The sequence below is a fragment of the Ovis canadensis genome, chromosome 2, assembly GCF_042477335.2.
Source record: "Ovis canadensis isolate MfBH-ARS-UI-01 breed Bighorn chromosome 2, ARS-UI_OviCan_v2, whole genome shotgun sequence".
Taxonomy (NCBI): Eukaryota; Metazoa; Chordata; class Mammalia; order Artiodactyla; family Bovidae; genus Ovis; species Ovis canadensis.
Genome location: NC_091246.1, coordinates 36799125 through 36821859, shown reverse-complemented (window position 1 = coordinate 36821859; position 22735 = coordinate 36799125). Strand labels below are relative to the sequence as shown.

The 22735-nt window shown below is 40.8% G+C and overlaps 1 protein-coding gene across 1 annotated transcript in view; it reads right to left on the bottom strand.

Annotated features, from left to right (window-relative positions):
• Positions 1-7655: 7655 nt before the first annotated feature.
• The window catches only part of RASEF (RAS and EF-hand domain containing), an 86951-nt gene continuing 71871 nt past the window's right edge, over positions 7656-22735 (bottom strand). The window contains exons 15-17 of the mRNA XM_069573925.1: positions 19167-19286; positions 15961-16037; positions 7656-9068 (exon numbers count right to left, since the gene is read on the bottom strand). Coding sequence (XP_069430026.1) covers positions 8963-9068; positions 15961-16037; positions 19167-19286 — 303 coding nt within the window. The 3' untranslated portion in view covers positions 7656-8962. The remainder of the gene's footprint in view (positions 9069-15960; positions 16038-19166; positions 19287-22735) is intronic.

The following is a 22735-nucleotide window of genomic DNA, read 5'->3' as shown; positions in this document are numbered from 1 at the left end:
TTTACTTGGGGCCTTGGACCCACTGGGTCTATGGGTAAAAAATCTGTATTTCTACGTTGAATGGGAAAAAATAATGTTTATTTATTTATTTACTAAACTAACTGGAATTTAGCATTTCATTTAGTATAAAATGCTAGCACCAAACTCTAGGAGGATTATTGGTATCTGTGACTGTATCACCAATAGAAATCACAGATATTTATAATTTACATTAGATTCTTTGCAGATGTCTCAGAATACCATTTACCTTCATCATGATGTCACAATTATAGTTGTTAATACATGTACCATCAGTTCTTGTAATTTAATGTGCCAATAAAGCAGCATCAATACCTGATAGCTCAGTTGGTAAAGAATCTGCCTGCAACGCAGGAGACCTTGGTTCGATTCCTGGGTTGGGAAGATCTGTTGGAAGGGATGGGCTACCCACTCCAGTATTCTTGGGCTTCCCTGGTGGCTCAGCTGGTAAAGAATCTGCCTGCAATGTGGGAGACCTGGGTTCAATCCCTGTGTTGGGAAGATCCCCTGGAGAAGGGAAAGGACGCCCACTCCAGTATTCTGGCCTGGAGAATTCCATCTACCGTATAGTCTATGGGGTCACAAAGAGTTGGGCACAACTGAGCAACTTTCATTTTGGTAATGTCAAATATCACAACATTTTTATTTAAAAAACTATTTCTTTGAACTTGTTTCATTCTTTTCATTCATTTTTTTTTTTGGCCATGTCATGAGGCTTGTGGGATTTTAGTTCCCTGACCGGGGATTGAACCCAGGCCCTAGCACAGAGTTCTAATCACTGGACAGCCAGGGAATTCCCCACAACATTTTAAATATCTTGGGAATAATCTTTCAATATCATTGGCTTCCTTAATAATCTTATCTGTTTTATTTTATGCATTTAAAAACATTATGCCAAGGGGATCCTGAGCTTCAGTGGAGTCTGTGACATAAAAAACCCTTGAGACCTTGATCCAGAGGAATATGAAGTCATGAGGCTGCTGAAGTGTGCACTGAGGGCCCCTACTCAGTAAATTCTAAAGGGCTGTAGGAGACAGAAGTCATCCAGCATGTCAGGTACACAGGTAACCTGCTCATCACATGCTGTCTGACCAGGCGCTGTGATGGGCACTGGGATAGAAATCATAGGGGGAGAGGCCCTAGCTCAGATCCCAGGGCTGGGCATAGCTGCTGGGAGTCTCTGAATTGAGCCTTACAGGACAGAGAGGAGGTGGGCAGGCTGATGCCGAGAACAGACAGAGTGGTGTTCCATGCAGAAAGTGGAGCTGAGTAAAGGGCTGGAGGAGAGAGAACAAGGCTTGACAGGAACAAAGTTTTCCTGTGCCTGATTGGGGGCTTTGGGGTGGAGAAAGGTGGGGAGGAGGCAAAATGTGGATCTTCTTTGTTTATGAAGTTTGTTGTCAACCCCTACCAGAATATAGTCTGCTTAAGATCTGTCTTACTGTGCCGCCCCCCGGGTCTAGAATTGCACCCATGACACAGTCAGGCTCAGTAAAAACAACTGAATTAGTGAGAGAACAACTAGAAGCCAGATCACAGAGGGCCTGAGAGGTCGTGTTAAGAAATTTTTAGATTTCATCTAAGAGTAAATGTATTTGTTTCTGAAATGACTGATCAAGAATAGATTTGTGACGAATTAAAGAGCATTAATTTGACTCCTAAAACTACACTGGAACTCATAAAACTCCCGTTGAAGAGATGTTTATCCAGCTCTTGAGTTCTACCCTGCTTTACATCAATGGGAAGATGTACCAGAAAACTGAAATTGAAAAATTTTCAGAAAGTCAAAATCCTAAAGACAGTCAAGGACTCTATAAAAATGTATGCCAAATGCCAAGAAATGTGGTTCCTGAACTGTCAGCCTGAGAGGTCACAAGTTAAAGGTCCTTAGAACTAAATTCCCACTCTATGGACATTTAAGAAATATAGATTCTCAAATAAACCTGATAAACAAATGCAGATGAAAAGTTAGAACTGGATAGTTATTCCTAAGTTTGGCACTTAAAAATTTATCTTACTCCATATTTTCAAGTTGAAGCAAGGATTTGTGCCTATTTCCTATTTTCAGCTATGAAAACATCTTACTGTCTAGATCTGGAAAGAAAAGATATTATATTAAGGCTTGCAAAATATGCTTTGTTGGCGATTCATTCCTATCCTGTGGACTTTCGGATATATACGCTGGAAATCCTTGTCAAGAGGCAGCACAGTATATAAAGGTTGGTTTCTATTTAAATAATCCTAGTACCCACCATCATTTTTACTGTCATGTAGATATGAAATCCCAGTTGGAGCTCTTCTTCCTTTTAACTACTTCATCCAGTCACCCCTTAATAAATGGAGGGTCTGCACTTACAAGGATTCCATTCTAGTTTTCAGGCCCTCATTTTTTCTCTCAAAAGATTTACTTCTCTTTTATGGTTCTGGTTCAAGATGAAAGTAGAAAGACATACACTCATCTTCTGTGAGAGCAACCAAAATCACAACTAGCTGTTGAACAACTATCAATAGGAAGTCACTGCTGCTGCTAAGTCACTTCAGTCGTGTCTGACTCTGTGTGACCCCATAGACGGCAGCCCACCAGGCTCCGCCATGCCTGGGATTCTCCAGGCAAGAACACTGGAATGGGTTGCCATTTCCCTCTCCAATGCGTGAAAGTGAAAAGTGAAAGTGAAGTCGCTCAGTCATGTCCAACTCTCAGCTACCTCATGGACTGCAGCCCACCAGGCTCCTCCATCCATGGGATTTTCCAGGCAAGAGTACTAGAGTAGGGTGCCATTGCCTTCTCCATAGGAAGACACTGGAATCCACCAAAAAAACAAAAACAAAAACAAAAAAACACCACATCTAAAGACAAAGAAGCGGTAATAAGATGATGGAGGGGTACAACCAAATAAAATCAAATCCCATACCTGGCAGGTGGGCAACCCGCAAACTGGAGAACAATAATAGCAAAGAAGTTCTCCCACTGTTGTGAAGGTTCTGAGCCCCGTGTCAGGCTTCCCAGCTTGGGAATCTGGCAAAGAGACTGGGAATCCCTAGGGAATCTAACCTTGAGGGCCAGTGGGATTTGATTATAGGACTTCCACAGGACTGGGTAACACAGAGACTCCAGTCTTGGAGGGTACAAACAAAATCTTGTCCGCACCAAGACCCAGGGGAAAGAAGCACTGACCCCACAGGAGACTGAGCCAGACCTGCCTGCTGGAGTTGGAACGTCTCCTGTGGAGGTGTGGGTCAGCAGTGGCTCACCTTGGGGACAGGGGCACTGGTAGCAGCAGTCCTGGAAGGTGCCCCTTGGCATGAGGTCATCAATAACCCTATCATAGAGCCCACAGATGCTAGGGCTGGGTTGCCTCAGGCTAAACAACTAACAAGGAGAGAGTGCAACCCATCAGCAGATAATTGGGTTAAAGCTTTACTGAGCATGGCCCTGCCTACTAGAGCAAGACCCAGTACTCACCTCTAGTCCCTCCCATCAGGAAGCTTACACAAGCTTCTTAGCCTCATCCACCAAAGGGCAGACAGAAGAAGCGGCTAGAACCAAAACCACATTAAAGAAAGTTAATCAGGAAGAAAAAGCAGAAGGTTATGTCCCAGATGAAGCCACAAGAAAAACAACTAAATGAAGTGGAGACAGGCAAGCTTCCAGAAAAAGAATTCAGAATGATGATAGTGAAGCTGATCCAGGATCTTGGAAACAGAATGGAGAAGATGCAAGAAATGTTTACCAAAGACCTAGAAGAACTAAAGAACAAGGAGAGATGAAATGAATATACTAGAAGTAATCAATAGCACAATAACTGAGGCAGAATGGATAAATGACCTGGAGGACAAAATGGTGGAAATCACTGCGACAGAAGAGACTATAAAAAAAAGAATGAAATAAAACGAAGACTGTGTAAGACCCCTCTGTGACAACATTAAACTCACCAATATTAGCATTATAGAGGGTCCCATAAGGAGAAAAAAGGACCTGAGAAAATATTTGAAGAGATAATAGCTGAAAATCCTAATATGGGAAATAGTCAACCAAGTCCATGTTGCTCTCCAAGCACAGAGAGTCCCAGGCAGGTTAAACCCTAAGAGGAACATGCTGAGATACACAGTAATCAAAAGGACAAAAATTAATCTACACCACCTTTATGGCAGAAAGCTAAGAGGAACTAAAGAGCCTCCTGATGAAGTGAAAGAGGAGAGTGAAAAAGCTGGCTTAAAACTCAACATTCAAAAAACTAAGATCATGGCATCTGGTCCCATCACTTTATGGCAACAGATGGGGAAACAATGGAAACAGTGACAGACTTAATTTTCTTGGGCTCCAAAATCACCGCAGCCATGAAATTAAAAGATGCTTGCTCCTTGGAAGAAAAGCTATGACAAACCTAGATAGCATATTAAAAAACACAGACATCACTTTGCCAACAGAGGTCCATCTAGTTAAAGCTATAGTTTTTCCAGTAGTCATGTATGGATGTGAGAGTTGGACCATAAAGAAGGCTGAGCACCTAAGAATTGATGCTTTTGCTGTGGTGTTGGAGAAGACTCCTGAGAGTTCTTTGGACTGCAAGGAGATCAAACCAGTCAATCCTAAAGGAAACCAACCCTGAATATTCACTGGAAGGACTGATGCTGAAGCTAAAGCTCCAATACTTTGGCCATCTGATGCGAAGAGCCGACTCACTGGAAAAGACCCTGATGTTGGTAAAAATTGAAGGCAGAAGGGGACGACAGAGGATGAGATGGTTGGACGACACCACTGAATGGACATGAGTTTCAGCAAGCTCCGGGAGACTGTGAAGGACAGGGAAGCCTGAGGTGCTGCAGTCCATGGGGTCACAAAGAGTTGGACATGACTGAGCGATTGAACTAAACTGATCAAAGTGCCAGGTACTGTTCTCAGCACTTTCCTTACATACACTTATTTAGTCCTCATAACCACTCCATGAAAAAGGTACTGTTATCATCTCTGTTTTACCAGTGAAGAAGCTGGGGTTACACAAAGGTTAAATAAGCTCCTTATTCACAGTTACTGACTAGAAGGTTCATGAGGCAAGGTTCAAACCCAAGCCGGCTGGCTACAGAGCTCAGACCTGTGGCCACTACAATGTACTGCCTGTTATTCTGTTGTGTGTGTATGTCTCTGTGTATGTGTGTCTGCAGAAACTCTGCAAAGCCTGCCTTATTTAAACAGTTTTCTTTGATCACCCATTCGAGCACTGTGTATAGCAGAGGGGAGGCAGCAGCAAACAACCGGGATAAAGCTCAAAGAATATGTCTAGTTAAACAAGTATGAGGTCAGTAAGGATGCTGACCAGTTAGAAAGGGTACTAAACAAGTGAGAGCAGGCAGCCGGATCCAAACCAGGATGAGCAGGGAAACTTCCTGAAGGAAGTGATGTTTAGAAGGAGAAGCAGGAGTTAGCTAGGCAGGGTGTTGTTGGCAGGTGTATAGAGGGGTGTCAGAGAAGGGGCTAACCCAAGGTCATGAGAATGGCCAGAGTATGTCCTGCCAGTTTTCTACGAAAGCCTCACTACTCCTGGATATCACACCCCAAAGCTAGTCAACCTGTAGCCCCGCTGGTCGAGAGGACGAGATGTGCCACGGTACCACACACCACCCTTTTCTTCCCCAGCTAGCTGCCTGGGCCAGGGTTTTAGAGGCGCAGTTTCATGTAGGCACATCCTAGAACTAAAATTAATTCAGCAATGCCTGCAGCAAAGCTGGAGGAAATACAAGAAGACCAAAGCAAGTGTTTTTTTTTTAACTGAATTTATGATGCAGAAAACATAATGTATTCTTAGACATTTGTACTACCATAAATTACACATTATAGGATAATTATTAGTGGTTTGAAGAGAAACAGTATAAATGAAATACAGCCAATATTATGAAAATGTAAACCATGTAAATCAAAATAATAAAATAATTATTTCATTACTTAGAGGTCTTCTTAATATATATGTATGAAATTTCTTACACATACATATAATAAAAGCCCACAAAAACCATGACTCTGAAGCTAATCACTGTACAAATATGAATATAAATCTTTAAGCTCAATTTTATCTTCAGCAGGAGGGTTGTGTGGTTTGGGCCTTATGCAAATCACATTTAGTATTAAATAATCAGATGTCACATATGTCATATAAAGCAGCAAGTAGAAAAAAATAAATTATGAAAATGCATGAGGCTAAAAGTTAACAGGGAAAAATGTCTCTATAGCCAGTGTTCTTTTCATGTCGAAACTAAAATAATACCCAGTGTGTCAGGATACATAAAAAAGAGTGTAGTGTAATTGTGATTTTAAAATCTCTACAAGGAGTAATTGAGACAAGATGAGTAGAGTAACAAATTAAGTTCAAGTTAAAAACACTAGCTGTTTTTGTTATTACCAAAAAACCCCTCTAAATTTGGGAACAGCTTCATAAAATCAAATGTTGGTAATAAACGTAGTTTCCTAGCAGGGCAGTGAAAGAGCTAGCAGTAGCTTTTCTTTAAATAGGATAGCTAACCAGAGCTGTAAGTCTAAGTTGAAAGTTGTAAGTCTAATTTGAATTTTGTTGCAAAAATATTTATCCACGTTAAGATAGTTAAAGATGTTTGCTTCATTTATCATAGGCACCTATGTAATCTAATCAGTTTGGGTTACTGCCCATATAGTCCAGAAGCAAAGACCAAGATAATACTTCTGTATCAAAGGTATATACTATTATATACATATTGTAAGACAAATATAGACACTGGGGGGAAAATAAATAAAGATAACACAGTAACATGTATACTAACACAGTTTTGTGCAACTGCACCAAACTCCTAAACTTGAATACCATATAGCAACACACAGGTCTGTTAGGTCTGTTCTAACCTGGGCTCCACAGATGCCACCGAGGCAAACAGCAGTGGTAAAATTTTCATCGCACCATGGCACAAAAATAACCATCCCTCCCTGAATCAGTTTGACAGTTCCCCACCAGCAAGGTATTTCTTTTTAGTAAAAAATGTAAACTTTTTTTTTCCCCTCTGGGACCAAAAAACAGGAAATAGGAATCCATGGTAGAGTTGTTGAAGACAGAACCAACTTCCCAGTGAAAAAGAACAAAACTGAACTAGATCTCACCAGTAGAGAGAAGGCACACTTTGAAAAGCTAAATGGATGTTGTGGCTATTTATAAGCTGTGTTAACATACTACCCAATTTTCATTAAAAAAAAGACCAAAAACCTTGGAGAATTTAAGGTCTGATCATAAAAATTATAAGTAGAGTTGTTTTAATTCTATAAGAGGGATGTTTTTAGCTCACATAGTACAATAAATAAGACCTATTATTTTTTTCAGCAGGCTACTTGGGGCCTGGACCTATGAATCACATTAAGTTCAAGTCTCTGGTTGGGAATAACTTAGTTGGTTCTGGCCACTGAAAATTGAAACCAAAGACCACGCCTCGCTGACCCACCCTGGGGTCAGGTATTGACTCCTTCGGCTCTTGGAGACATTTCAGTGGGGAAGTCTGAGAGGCAGCACAGCTTCTTAGGAGAGCAAGACCCCTGAGGCTATTGGTGAGGATGAGTCCCGAGTCACCTCAGACAAAGGACTGACTCACCTGTACCCTAACCACAATTCCTCTTCAAAAGATGATTTTTCAAAACTACACATAACATTTATTTCACTGTTCATTATTTAAGGATGTGAATGCTGGCAGCCAAGGTGTTAGGGCATCTGTTATAGAAAAGAGATTATGCTCTTAAACCATGGGAAGGTTTGAATTTGCATATTTTCATTTGGCAAAATGATAAATTAAACTAGTATATTTTAAAAACTATATATATACACCTATATAGTTCACATACCATAACATTCACCATTTAAAGTATACAATTTAGTGGATTTTAGTATATTCACAAAGTTGTGCAACATTAGCACAATATAATTCCAGAACATTCTCTTCATCCCCAAAGAAACTATATATACCCTTAGTAGTCACTCTCAATTACTCCCTTTCACCAGCACCTGCAGTCTCTTGCTGTTTTTTTTTTTTTTTTTAAGTGAAGTAGGACAACTTTCTTGGGCATTGTATTTTCAGTAGCATGTGGCTTTATATTTTTCATTACAATTTTAGCAGTGAATTCAAACCATGGTCTTTATAAGTATTTTGAGATTATAAAATACCCTCTTTAATATACAAACTATTTTTGTCCCCCAAATGTTTTCTTTATATATAAGACAATAGATTTTTCTGTCTCCACTGGAGCATAAAACATTACCTTTTTTTTTCCTCAATTAAATTCTGTTCTTGTATAAGAAGTGAGAAAAATTGATACTTAAATATTTAAAAAGATGAACGACCAGAGTCCTTATAAACCGTGGGCCATCACACTCTCCTCCTCACTCCTTAAAGAGCTTCAGAGCTGAGAGAGCTGAGGCCTGAAAGGCCAAGCTGCTTGTTTACAGATGAGGAAATGGATCTAATGTGGGCTGGTGACAGGTTCAAGACCAGAAGGCTAGTGTACAGCAAAGGTAGGAAGGTAACCCCTTTTTACTAGTTTTCTATTGGGTTGACCAAAAAGTTTGGGGTTTCCTATAAAATGGAGAAAAACCCGAACGAACTTTGTGGCCAACCCAATAGTACTGAATATTGGAAGTAAATGTCATCTAGCACATGAATCTAATTATGTCAGTGAATTTCTTTTATAGCTTTGATATGAGCATAAAAATACTTTCTAAAGATAAGGCAGGCATATTTAACCAGGGGGCCCAAATCACTCATTGAAACAGCAAAAAAGAGCCGAGATTCTGGAGAGACTGAGAACACAGTTCAGATTTCCCACACTGTAACTCTCCACGCAAGTGTCTATAGGATGTACCACTTCATGGAAGAAGCAAATAAGTCATGTACATTCAGTACTCTGGGAATGAAGGCTTCGTGGGCTGAGGAGGGTTTGGAGTTAACCATTGCAACAGTTCTTCATCTGGGTTGACTTTTTGGAACTAGTGCCACTCAGATTGGTAATGGATTTGCTGTCATCCTCATCAGTTCTTTTTTTCACTTCCCTGGAGAGAGAAAGAGAGACATACAGACAGGGAAGATTACTGAGGTATAAAATAGAACCATAAACAACTCAGTAGAAATAAAATTGCACTGCTAAGCACTTGCTGTGTGCCATCCAGACAGGGTGCTAAATGCTTTGTAGGTGTTGACATTTAATCCTCACAGGTATGATTTTACTGTGTCCCATTTTATATGTGAGAAAATGAAGGCAAACAAAAAACCTTAAGAAATTTCCCTTAGGTCACATAGCTGAAGAAGTGGCAGAACTTGGATTGCAGCCATGCAGGTGAGCTCCAGCCATCTGCATTCTGAACAGTAGGCTACACACTCATGCATGTACACAGAAACACATACCCAGGTGCATACACACACGCACACAGACTACTGTTGCTCGCTCCTGTGGTTATGCATGGTGTACAGTCTGCCACACGCACAACTCTGGAACCTAGCTTCCACCCCCAGCTAATGCTTAACATTAACAAAAGCAATGATGGCTTTATAACCATTTTGAAATAATACTTGATCATGGAGATAACAGCAGATGGTTAAAATCCAAAAAATCCTTTTGTCTCTTCCTAAATTTTTTTTAGAATTAACAGAGGCACTTTTAGAATTAACAGAGGAATATTTCATGCAAAGGTGGGCTCGATTAAGGACAGAAATGGTATGGACCCAACAGAAGCAGAAGGTATTAAGAAGAGGTGGCAAGAATACACAGAAGAACTGTACAAAAAAGATCTTCATGACCAAGATAATCACGATGGTGTGATCACTCACCTAGAGCCAGACATCCTAGAATGTGAAGTCAAGTGGGCCTTAGAAAGCATCACTACGAACAAAGCTAGTGGAGGTGATGGAATTTCAGTTGAGCTATTTCAAATCCTGAGAGATGATGCTGTGAAAGTGCTGCACTCAATATGACAGCAAATTTGGAAAACTCTGCAGTGGCCACAGGACTGGAAAAGGTCAGTTTTCATTCCAATCCCAAAGAAAGGCAATGCCAAAGAAGGCTCAAACTACCGCACAATTGCACTTATCTCACACACTAGTAAAGTAATGCTCAAAATTCTCCAAGCCAGGCTTCAGCAATATGTGAACCGTGAACTTCCAGATGTTCAAGCTGGTTTTAGAAAAGGCAGAGGAACCAGAGATCAAATTGCCAACATCTTCTGGATCATCAAAAAAGCAAGAGAGTTCCAGAAAAACATCTATTTCTGCTTTATTGACTATGCCGAAGCCTTTGACTGTGTGGATCACAAGAAACTGGAAAATTCTGAAAGAGATGGGAATACCAGACCACCTGACCTGCCTCTTGAGAAATCTGTATGCAGGTCAGGAAGCAGCAGTTAGAACTGGACATGGAACAACAGACTGGTTCCAAATAGGAAAAAGAGTACGTCAAGGCTATATATTGTCACCCTGCTTATTTAACTTATATGCAGAGTACATCATGAGAAACGCTGGGCTGGAAGAAACACAAGCTGGAATCAAGACTGCCAGGAGAAATATCAATAACCTCAGATATGCAGATGACACTACTCTTATGGCAGAAAGTGAAAGAGGAGAGTGAAAAAGTTGGCTTAAAGCTCAACATTCAGAAAACGAAGATCATGGCATCTGGTCCTATCACTTCATGGCAAACAGATGGGGAAACAGTGGAAACAGTGTCAGACTTTATTTCTTTGGGCTCCAAAATTACTGCAGATGGTGATTGCAGCCATGAAATTAAAAGACGCTTACTCCTTGGAAGAAAAGTTATGACCAACCTAGATAGCATATTCAAAAGCAGAGACATTACTTTGCCAACAAAGGTCCATCTAGTCAAGGCTATGGTTTTTCCAGTAGTTATGTATGGATGTGAGAGTTGGACTGTGAAGAAAGCTGAGCACCAAAGAATTGATGGCTTTTGAACTGTGGTGTTCGAGAAGACTCTTGAGTCCCTTGGACTGCAAGGAGATCCAAGCAGTCCATTCTGAAGGAGATCAGTCCTGGGTGTTCATTGGAAGGATTGATGGTAAAGCTGAAACTCCAATACTTTGCCCACCTCATGCGAAGAGTTGACTCATTGGAGAAGACTTTGATGCTGGGAGGGATTGGGGGCAGGAGAAGAAGGGGACGACAGAGGATGAGAGGGCTGGATGGTATCACCGACTCGATGGACATGAGTTTGAGTGAACTCCGGGAGTTGGTGATAGACAGGGAGGCCTGGTGTGCTGCAATTCATGGGGTAGCAAAGAGTCAGACACAACTGAGCAACTGAACTGAACTGAACTGAACTGAGGCAACACTGCACCAAAGATCTCCACGATCCTGTGAAGTCTCCATGGCCCCTAAGAAAGTCTCCTACCCCTGGGGATGCTTGTGTAATACACACATTCTGAAGTCCCACCTTAGACAAGCTGAATGAAAATGTCATGTGGTGTGGAGTGTGTGACAGCTTGTCCCCAAGACAGCCACAGAGAATTCCACCTTCCCTGTCAGTGTCTGCCGTTCCCCTACTAGTGGTGAATGAAGCTTGTGCTGCTCCCTCGTGGTCAGGACCGGCTCTGTAACTGCTTAGCCCAATGGAATGGTGAGGGAATGGTGTGCTGGCACTTCCGCATGAGGCATTAATAAGGCCTGATCATTTTGAGCTGCCATGTAAGAGGCCGAGGGCTCCTCACTGGATAGAGAACAGCAGAGAGGTCCTACGGGCTGAGATGCCACAGGAAGGAGCACCTTGGCAACACACAGCAGACCCTGCCATGACTGTAAATGCATGAAACATCTGAGGGAGAGCAGTCAAGGCCCCTCCAGTGAGATCCAGTCTCTCCTGGTAATTTCAGAAAATAAAAGTTGGTATTGTTCCCGGGGGACTACATTTTGTGTGCTTTGTTCCCAGATCCTGGGAACTGGCATGTTCCCAGCACAGCAGTGCTATTTAATAGAATGTAATTCGTATATGTGATTAAAAAGTTTTTAGCAGCCACGGTAAAAAGTGTAAAGAGAAATAGGTGAAATTAATTTCATTAATATATTTTAATCAACTTGGTATTACAACAATACTATCACTTCAGCATGTTACCAATAAAAATAGTCATGAGGTATTTTACAATTTTTATACTGACTTCAAAACCCAGTATTTATTTAATACACCTAGCACATCTCGGCTTGGATAACCACACTTCTAGTGGATAGTGGCCACTAAACTGGTCAGCACAGCCCCAGAAGGAGCTGATGTGCTAACCTTTGAAAACCACTGCACCTGAGTAGGAAAGAAAAGGGAAATTAGTTCTTGCTGAAGACCAGTTAATAAATGCTATGCTACACATTTTCACTTAAGTCCTTATTACAACACACACACAGTCACACGACAGGTGAGCATCACTGTCTTCACAGATGAGGAAACAAAGACTCAGGAAAAGGAGGATACACAGTTCAACCCATAACACCCTGTAAGACCTGGTTCAGATTTATGACCTCCTGAACTATATTTGTATTGCTTAAGCCACTAGGTTAGCAGGAATTTGTTACAGTGACAACAGAAAACTAATACAGCTTCCAAATCCAAAAGCTTGACCACTGGGTCATTCAACAAGTGTCCGACTTATGCCAGGCTCTGGGATCCTCAACTAGTGAGCTCTGAGAGAGAGCCAGGTATCTTCTAAATAAATCGTTACCAGGTCCTGAAAGCTGCTAACACACAAGCACAGTGGAGCCAACCTACTGGCAGGATAGGAATTCATTTAAAGAGGAAGGGAGGTTCCAGGTTCAGGGAACAGCTTACAAAGAGACAAAGAGGAATAAAAGAACCTGGCCATGACTGGAGGCAAAGTTTGCTGTGTCTAGAGATTATCATTTATTTGGGAAGCAAGAAGAGATGTGAACAGAAAGGTAGCTGAGATCTGGCTCTGGGGGACTGTTAGCCACTTGCTAAAAGAGACTGGGTTCTTTGCTGTAGGTCGGACACCAATGTGGCATGCAAGCAGGAAAGTATTAATTGGATTTTTATTTACAAAGATCACCCTGATTAGAGAAAGAATATGGACAGACTGAAGAAAAAGTGCAGAGAGGTCACTGACTCATTAGGGCCTCAGAACCCACTAGAGGCAGATGATGAAGAAAGAGGAAGGAGTCAAGACTGACTCTAGGTTACTATTTGTTTTTTAATTATTATAATGTTAATAGTTTCCTGAAAAGGGGAGTATAGAGTGAAGAACAATTTTACAAAAAACACATTAGGATTTAGCTATGTTGGGTCAGTCAGACCTAAGGAATTTCCATTTGTTGGTGGGTGGGAACATGGAATTTTAAAAAAGATGGGAGTTAAAAAAATGGGAGTTAAAAATACAGAAATTGGAAGTCACTGTCTTAGACACAGTTTTAGGAACCACGGGGATGGAAGATATTAGGCAGAGAAAGTAAGAGCAAGAGAGTGCAAAATAGAATCCTGAAATTGCCAGCATTTAAAAGGCAAATCAGAGATTCAAAGTAGCGCAAAGTCCTAATTTTGCCAGTTAGTAGCTGTGTCACTTTGAGCAAGCAGATAAAGCTTTCTAATTCTCAGTTTTCTTATCTGTACAATGGGTACAGTAAACACAGTATCTTCACAAGACAACTCACATCTCTCTCTTCTGGGAGGTCCAACAGGCCCCTATCAGCTATGTATCATATGGCTGCCTGATCATATTTTTCTTTTTTTTTCTCTAATTTTAAATTGCACAGCCTATCTTACATACCCTGATATCTCTACAAGGCCTTCATGCTGAGCACTCATAATAATGCAGACATTACTGAACCTTGAAAGCAAATATTAAGGGAGAAAAACAGGCTGTATTTTTCACTTGGCCTTCAGTTTCCTTAAATCTACTCAAAATGCAGGCACTCCCACTTTAAGGGAATCAGGAAAATATAATTCCAAACATCTAAAACAGGTTTAAGGTTGGGAAAACTATATCACCTCACCCCAAACTGCCATATGCATAACAGCATTTTAAATGAATCAGTCTTATGGACAGATTTACACCCAGTGGGTTCAGCAACGGTGCTGAACTAATATATCAGCCTGAGCTTTTTATGTTTTTCTCAAATTTCAGGCCACTGACCAATTTGATGCCTGTTGTACTTGAATCGATTGCAAAATGTTTAAAGCCTGTGGCTCTAGTGGTGGCAGACTGACGTGCTGATGGACAGTAGATGGAATGAACGTCCTGTCAGCCCTACAGGGAAACTGAATTTCTAGGAATGACTTTTCCTGGGATTGAGAGGTTTTTCAAGAAAAGGCAAAGGAATCCAGGTTGTTAACCAAACACTTATGGCCTCCCTTTAAAAACAAACACTGTTTCAGACAGTGCAAATCCATAAACTTTTCTAGTTCAGGTTTTAAGACATGACATGGTACGAAATGGAATTATGGGAACTATCTTATGAGATCAAGTCAAGAATTTAATGTTTTGCATTATACACAATATTTTGAAGGCTGTAAAACTTTTTAAAGTAATCTTACTGGTGGAAACGAAACCATTTTCATTTAAGACTTGGTACTTTGACAAACAATCAGATGACATGGTATAAAGCAAATTAAAGGCTCTACAGATTTGCTTTATTTATAATTTTCCTATTTAACATATTGTTAACATAAGTAACCTAGAGGTCTCAACAACAATTTAAAAAGCTCTCTGATGAGTGATTCACAAGAAGTGACCTTGTTATCAAAATGCTTCTGCACATAGCTGTTTTAAGTAAAGCTACATTGTAAACAGGGTGGCTGCTAGGCTGACTCAACACACTTATCTATGGACTCATAGGCTGTCAGGACTGGAAAGCCTTATGGATCATTTTCTTTAGCCCCTTCCCTCATTTTACAGATTAGAAATGTTGGCTTTAGTCAAGACTCCACAGCTGTTCGGGGCAGATTTTTTTTTTTTTTTAATTTTTAGTTTTTTCGGGGCAGATTTAAGATTGGACTTTGAGCCTCCTGACACTACACTCCTCCACCGTGCTGGGCAGAAGCCCTCAGCCACGCAGAGCGCCTTAGCTACAGCTTCCTTTCCTGCTAAGCTGGGGCAGCAATGTAGCACCTCCTACCTGAGGTGAAGGTAGTGCTGAGCCCTTTATTCTACTGAAGTTGAAATTCTTATAAAAACCAGAATTTCACAAATGATCAGAAAAAGAACTACATGCCTAAAGTGGTTTTGCTTTGTCAGCAATTAAAGTTCATTGGCTGGATTTTGATAATGCACGTTTTTATATATTTTTCTTTTTTTTATATTTAAACTGTTAGAGCAGTAAAGAATCATCTTTTCACTTGTGGCAGAAAACTAGCAGAAGAAATAAGTCTAACAGAAAACGTTGTTATTTCCTAAGAATACTGCAAAGATTGAAATACAGTTAAATCCGAGTTCCTCAATGATGCAGTTTTCATTCTAATCCACATCCCAGAATGTTATTTATTATTAACACCATTGTCTAAGCTTAAAAATTACCTGGGTAAGAATGTAAACAAAATGTTTCCAACTGGCATGATATACAATTTGCTTTGTGAAATTTTTTTCCTTTACCTTGGAAAATGTCATAATAGTTATATTCATAATGGTCTCTTGTGTTTAAAATCTGGTTCCTGGAAATGATTCATACATGTCAACTGTTAGCTTTGTGGTGACATTTTGCAGAAATGTCAATGACATCTCAGGTGCACCTGCTTTTGTTTGGCAGTAGAAGTATTTTCCCAATGTTCACAGGGAACAAGCAGCATTACCAGTTTTTTTAAAAAACGGTTTCTCCAACCACTACTGAAAGACAAGACAGTGTTCCCCAATACAGATTCACTTTACGGTCAATATATTTGACACATACAGAAGCTAAGTGAAAATTCAATCCTACATTCAGTTTTCCAAATATAAGGCAAAACTTTACCGAGCAAGATGGAGAACAGCTTCCACTATATTTGAACCATCTTTGGCGCTTGTTTCACAAAATAATGCCCCATAGGTCTGTAAAAAAAAAAAAAAAAAAAAAAATATATATATATATATATATATGTATATACAATTAGATGAAGGCTTTGATTAGGTTTCCTGGAATGTTCACTTTTAAAATCAATAAAATAAAAATATTCCCCTGTTGAGTATGCTAAAAATAAGTTAAGTAATTGGATTCAAAGTTTTAAGACTTTAAAAAAAAAACACATATGAGCCTAGTTATTCCAGTAACAGTTCCTAGTTGAAAGAATTTTTTAAAAAAACTTTTTATTTTTTATTAGGGTATATCCAGTTAACAAATAATGTGATAGTTTCAAGTGAATAACAAAGGGACTCAGCCATACATATACATGTATCCACTCTCCCTCAAATCCCTGTCTCATCCAGGCTGCCACATAACACTGAGCAGAGTTTCATGTGCTATACAGTAGGTTCTTGCTGGTTATCCCTTTTAAATATAGCAGTGTGTACATGTCCATCCCAAACTCCCTAACTATCCCTTTCCCCCAACCTTCCCCGTGGCAACCATAGGTTCCTTCTCCAAGTTTGTGAGTCTGTTTTTGATTTTTAACTAAGTTCATTTGTATAATTTCTTTTTAGATTCCACATATAAGGGATATCATATAATTTTTTTCCTCTGTCTGACTTACTTCACTCAGTATGATGCTCTCTTGGTCCATCCATGTTGTGGCAAATGGTATTATTTCATTCTTTTTAATGGCTGAATAATATTCCACCCAATCAGAGAATTTTTATTTTGCATCCCCCCCAAAAAAACCCATCCCACTATACAAAATTTCATAGTTTAAGGTTCTTATATCCAAGAGTCACACATGCCACCAAATGTTCTCTATCAAATAACTTGAGAGAGACAAAAATGATAGCTTAAGCTAACCACACAGGAATTAAATGTCCATCAGAAGTATGTCTCCTTTAGGCCAGCAGCTAACACACCCCTCTTCACACTATCGTCCTTTTCTATTGACATTCAGCAGCCTTTGTGTTGCTAAAACCAAAGGACATTTTCTAGTCCTCTATTATTTAACCTCCCAGTGGTTATACATACGGTCATTGATTGTTATCACTCTTCTGCTTCAGACCTTCTGATGTTCCCCATCCCTTACAAGCAATATTGAAATGCTTACCTGGCTGACAAGGCCTAGGTATGCTTGTATGGGGCCCCAGCCAACCTCTCAGTTCTACCAGTGGCCACTCTCCCTCACAACGCTCAAGTTACCCTGGCCATCCCTCTATTTCTCCAATGCTCCAAATTTTCTCCCACCTTAGGACCTTTGCAGGCTTCCCTTGTAGCTCAGTGGGTAAAGAATCTGACTGCAATGTGGGACACCTGGGTTTGCTACCTGGGTCGGGAAGATCCCTTGGAGAAGGGAAGGCTACCCACTCCAGTATTCTGGTCTGGAGAATTCCATGGACTGTACAGTCCATGGGGTCGCAAAGAATCGGACACAACTGAGTGTTCATTTTCAGGACCTTTGCACCTGTTGTTACCACTACCTAGGTTATCCTATATCCTTAGTAACCCCCTTCACCAGGCTGACTTTTACCTACCTTTTCGATTTTTAGGTAATCCATCCTTGAAGTTGAGATTAAGTGTTTCCTAACTCTGAAAAAGTCGGCATTAGGAATTCCTATTACAAAACCTCTTGACATGTATTTTTCCAGCACGGCACTTGCTACAATTGTAATTGATGAAGTGTGTCTTTGTCTAACAAGCTGGAAACAACTCCTTTCGGAAAGGAGGACTGTGTGTGCTGTGGGGCCAGGTGTGGTTTACCTGGTTCCTGTGTGGGACTGGGAGAGGATGTGATAGATACTCTGGAGCAGGGAGAAAGGAACAACCAAACAATGGGGAAAGGTTACTGTGAAACTTTTACTCATGACCCCCTCAATCCACAGAAATGCTAGAATAATTCCCCAAATGAATCTTATTTCTAGTAGAAATGGGTAGTGCTGCTGCTGAATTTCATAGTCAGGATGTTATTGGGTGAAATAGAGATGGCCTTTGAGGATGCAGGAGGGTGGCGGACATGAGATGCATAGTAAGTAAGCAAACCTTGGGGCATCAATAAGAAATTTTGGAGAAGGAATAAAGTTGGCATGCGGCCAGGAGTGATGGCTCTCTAGGGGGACGAGTGGATTACATAGGTTTAATGTCTGTCTCCCCTAGACAGTAAACTATGTGAGGGCAAGGATGGTCTCTTTTGTTCTATACCCTTTGCTCAGCTCACAATAAAGTACTTTTCACTTGGTAAATACAATTAAATATGTGTTGAATGGATCTTGTCTGTATTTCATTGTCTAGTTTTAATGTTTATCATATTTGGCTCACAGTTATACCATTTAAAATAAGAAACAATTCCAACTTAAAATAGGGAAACTGAAACTTCTTTTAAAATATCACTTGTTTATATTATAGAGCAGTCTTTTCATTGATGATGACAGACAGTATGAGACTGTTATGGTAAGAACTTATGTGACCCAAGGGCCATCTGATTCCTTGTTTGGGTAAAACAAGTCATAAGAGGGCCACGAAGCATTCTGACACAATGACAGTGATAAGAGAATAAGCACTGCCCACAACAGTAATCTGAACAGAAATGAGGCCCATTCCTTATACAAATGCACAACCAAGAATAATTTTATACTATTCCAACTGAGTACAAATCTTAGAAAAGAGAACATGTCTACCAATTCTCTTCACCCTGTCACCCAGGTGACACGCTGCATCATCTGCTGCTCCATGGCACAGTGACCCTGTGGAACCAAAGTCAACTTTTCCAAACAGGACACCCATTCTTATTCCTTTACCTGGATCCCAGGACTAGAGGAGGATTCCAGGAACTGGGGAAGAGTGAGGAAGAAGACGGGAGAATTTTGCCTCCTCTTTGTCACTGATATTCAGTGGGGAAAATGATCACATGATTGTTTTATCCCCACAGGGGATTTAATTCTTGTAGTTAATTATTTACGTTCATGGGGTGGATAGGGGGCACTGGGAATTCTGTCTGTGTAAGGACAGAAGACCCATCAGACAGAGTGGAGGTTTGTCAAACACCCCTTTCAGCACACGTAGAGAAAAGTGAAAGACCCCTTCTAGTTTGGACCCACTCATACTCTTACCATGGCCAGTTTTTCTCCAAAGTACCCTGGGACACATTTTTGTCCCTCTGCTTCAGCAGCGTCACGAAGATCAGCCTTGTTTCCCACCAACATGATAGGAATGCTCTCATGGGCTGCATCCTGCCATGAAGAAAAGAAAAAACGGCGCACACATGAAACCCTGGACAGGTTACGAGGATGATGACAGCGACAGCTGCCTTTCTGAGTGCCCCCTGTGTGCCACATGGTGTACAGACAATATCTTTAAACTCCAGAACATCCCTAAAAGGAGACAGACTTTTCCCCATTTCCAGACCAGAACACTGAAATTCAGAGAGGTTAAATAAGATGTTCTAAGGGTGAGGGCCGAGGTCCAAATGACTCCATCATCCTTGCCACTACAGAAACCGATACAAACTCAAGACGCATCACCTAGAGTTACATTTAGCTGTAGTGCTCACATAATTTGCTATAATTTTCACTCCAAACAGAGGTGATAACAAGCCGGCTTCATTACCCCAGGTACAAAACACACAAATATTCCCTCAGCTATGAGGGGACAAAAAAGGAGTCTGAAAGCTCCACACTCACTGCTATCTGGCTTACGACAAAAGCAAAATACAAAGGCCCTAAAGATCAACATATTTCTTGTGAGGAGTTGATAAGCAATCATTCAAAGCACCAGTTTCTCAGGATAATGCTCCCCAATTAGCGTGTGCACATGTCGTGGCCTTCACAGAGGAGCTGGCTGGCTGACTGGAAGATGTGAGAGGCAGAAGTAAGTTTGAGACTCCCCTCCTCCCACCACCTGGCTGCTCACCGGCTGTGACTGCGTGAAGTCCAGCAAGTCTCTTCCTGTTTCTGACTCCATTTCCCTGTCTGAAATGAAAGGGTCAGTAAGGCGCCCTCAGCAGACTATGATGAGAACTGAAGACTTACATGACTAGAGAAACAGCCTTTTGGCTCCTAAACAAGCGAAGCAGCAGTGGTGACTGACACGTGGGGAAATGATTCTTTGCAGCGCCTAAACACAGCCGGCTGCTCACCCACTTTGGTGCCACACCTGATACAGCATCAAAAATGAGCCCTGAAACTAAAATTATACTTCCTTTCTCTTCTGACCATTTTCCTCCAACAGAATGCATCAGAGTGAAGTAAAAGCAAAGGAGAGAAGGAAATGAAAAGCCCTCCCCTAGACTAGACACCCCACCCATTAATGTGTTAAGTAATTGCATTCTGTGGGGAACTGCTCATGATCGTATGGAAGCCATTAGTCAAATATTCACTTAAGCCAGCCAAGACTTCTCAAAGCCACATGGGTAAGTAACGGCACCTCCTTCAAGTCTTGACTCAAATATGACCTCCTAGTCTGACCCGCCTGACTGCACCACCTGCAGCACTCCGCCTCACCATAAGGCCGGTTATCCTGGCCTTGTTTTGCTTCTACATCTAGCACTTCCTATCATTCATTTTATTTATTTATGTTGGTTGCCTTTTCAATAACCTCAGATATGCAGATGACACCACCCTTATGGCAGAAAGTGAAGAGAAACTAAAAAGCCTCTTGATGAAAGTGAAAGAGGAGAGTGAAAAAGTTGGTTTAAAGCTCAACATTCAGAAAAGGAAGATCATGGCATCCAGTCCCATCACTTCATGGGAAATAGATGGGGAAACAGTGGAAACAGTGTCAGACTTTATTTTTCTGGGCTCCAAAATCACTGCAGATGGTGACTGCAGCCATGAAATTAAAAGATGCTTATTCCTTGGAAGAAAAGTTATGATCAACCTAGATAGTATATTCAAAAGCAGAGACATTACTTTGCCAACTAAGGTCCATCTAGTCAAGGCTATGGTTTTTCCTGTAGTCGTGTATGGATATGAGAGTTGGACTGTGAAGGCTGAGTGCCGAAGAATTGATGCTTTTGAACTGTGGTGTTGGAGAAGACTCTTGAGAGTCTCTTGGACTGCAAGGAGATCCAACCAATCCATTCTGAAGGAGATCAGCCCTGGGATTTCTTTGGAAGGAATGATGCTAAAGCTAAAACTCCAGTACTTTGGCCACTTCATGCAAAGAGCTGACTCATTGGAAAAGACTTTGATGCTGGGAGGGATTGGGGGCAGGAGGAGAAGGGGACGACAGAGGATGAGATGGCTGGATGGCATCACTGACTCAATGGACATGAGTCTGAGTGAACTCTGGGAGTTGGTGACGGACAGGGAGGCCTGGCGTGCTGCGATTCATGGGGTTGCAAAGAGTCGGACACAACTAAGCAACTGAATTGAACTGAACTGAACTAGAATACAAGCTCCAAAGGGTAGGGCCTTTTTAATGGATATACTGCCAATACATGCACAAAACAGGGATGCCCAAAATATTTTTGAATGTGTAGAAGTTGGAAAGAGATTTCATGTCTTAAGTGTCTCCATTCAACTTTTACCCAAATATCCAATCAACAAATTATTAATAACAGGTAAATGGCCATAATTTTAAGATTTTCTAACCTAGTGGTTTTCAGGTGAAATATATTAATTCAGAGGATCCATTCACCACTGACACTCCACTGCTTCCCAATCCTTTCACGCATCTGAACTATCTCACTGTTAGTTTTGACCCATATTATAGTGGCCATATAAACTGTCCCAACAGAATTTCCCCAAATGAGAAAAGGTGAGCCATGGTGAAGACTCACTGAGATAAGTCAAAGTCAAATGCCAAGTGGCATCTCATTTTTTCTCCAGTAACAAATTCAATATTTCATCTTGAATACAATTTTCTCTCTTTTCCGACCCTATGAAAGGTAACACCAATAGCTAAATGAATCACTTACGGCAAGTAGGTGCTTACTTACCTAGCAAATTATGGCAGTAGGGCACCTGGCATAGGCCGTAACGTCACATAGGGCTTTTTCAACCCTATGGCTGACCCTGCCTTCTGTGCCTCCTAGTCTTGAGTATAATCCAAAGTCTTAAAAGGGAGATCAAGTCCAAAAGTTTCAACAATAAACAGTTTTGCTATAGACCTTAAATATCTGTGTGTGAGTTAGTTGGGATTATCCATTCTTCTCTCGTTGGTCTCCCCAGAGCTTCCTCTGTCCCCTTGAGTAGATGCCTCTCCTCTAGGCACTAACTACCTTGGAGATCCTTTCTTGATATTGGAGGAGTTTTTCTTAGCCTGCTGCTCATTCTGGAGCTTCATCAAAAGAACAACCAGTGTTGAATCAGGAAGTTGAATTCTCCCTTCCACTCCAGCCTCCAAATGACTACAAGCCAGTCATGCACTTTCTATGCTTCGGGATTCTCATAAAAAGTGAGGACAACAAGACATTTACTTCCTTTCTCAGATACGTTACAGAGGTGAATATAACATGTAGAAAATTTTGTGAAATAAAAATACTACATAAATGTCAACATGCTTTTGATGTATATATAATTTTCAGTCACGATTTTTCAGTTGAGCAAAATGCTTATTTATCATTGAGTCTTATTGCCATTTTTCAGCCAGTCATTTCTTACATCTTAGAAAGAGAACATATATTTTAGTTAGAAAGAGAACATATTTTACAGGGTATGAAACAGGCCCAACTAAAGAA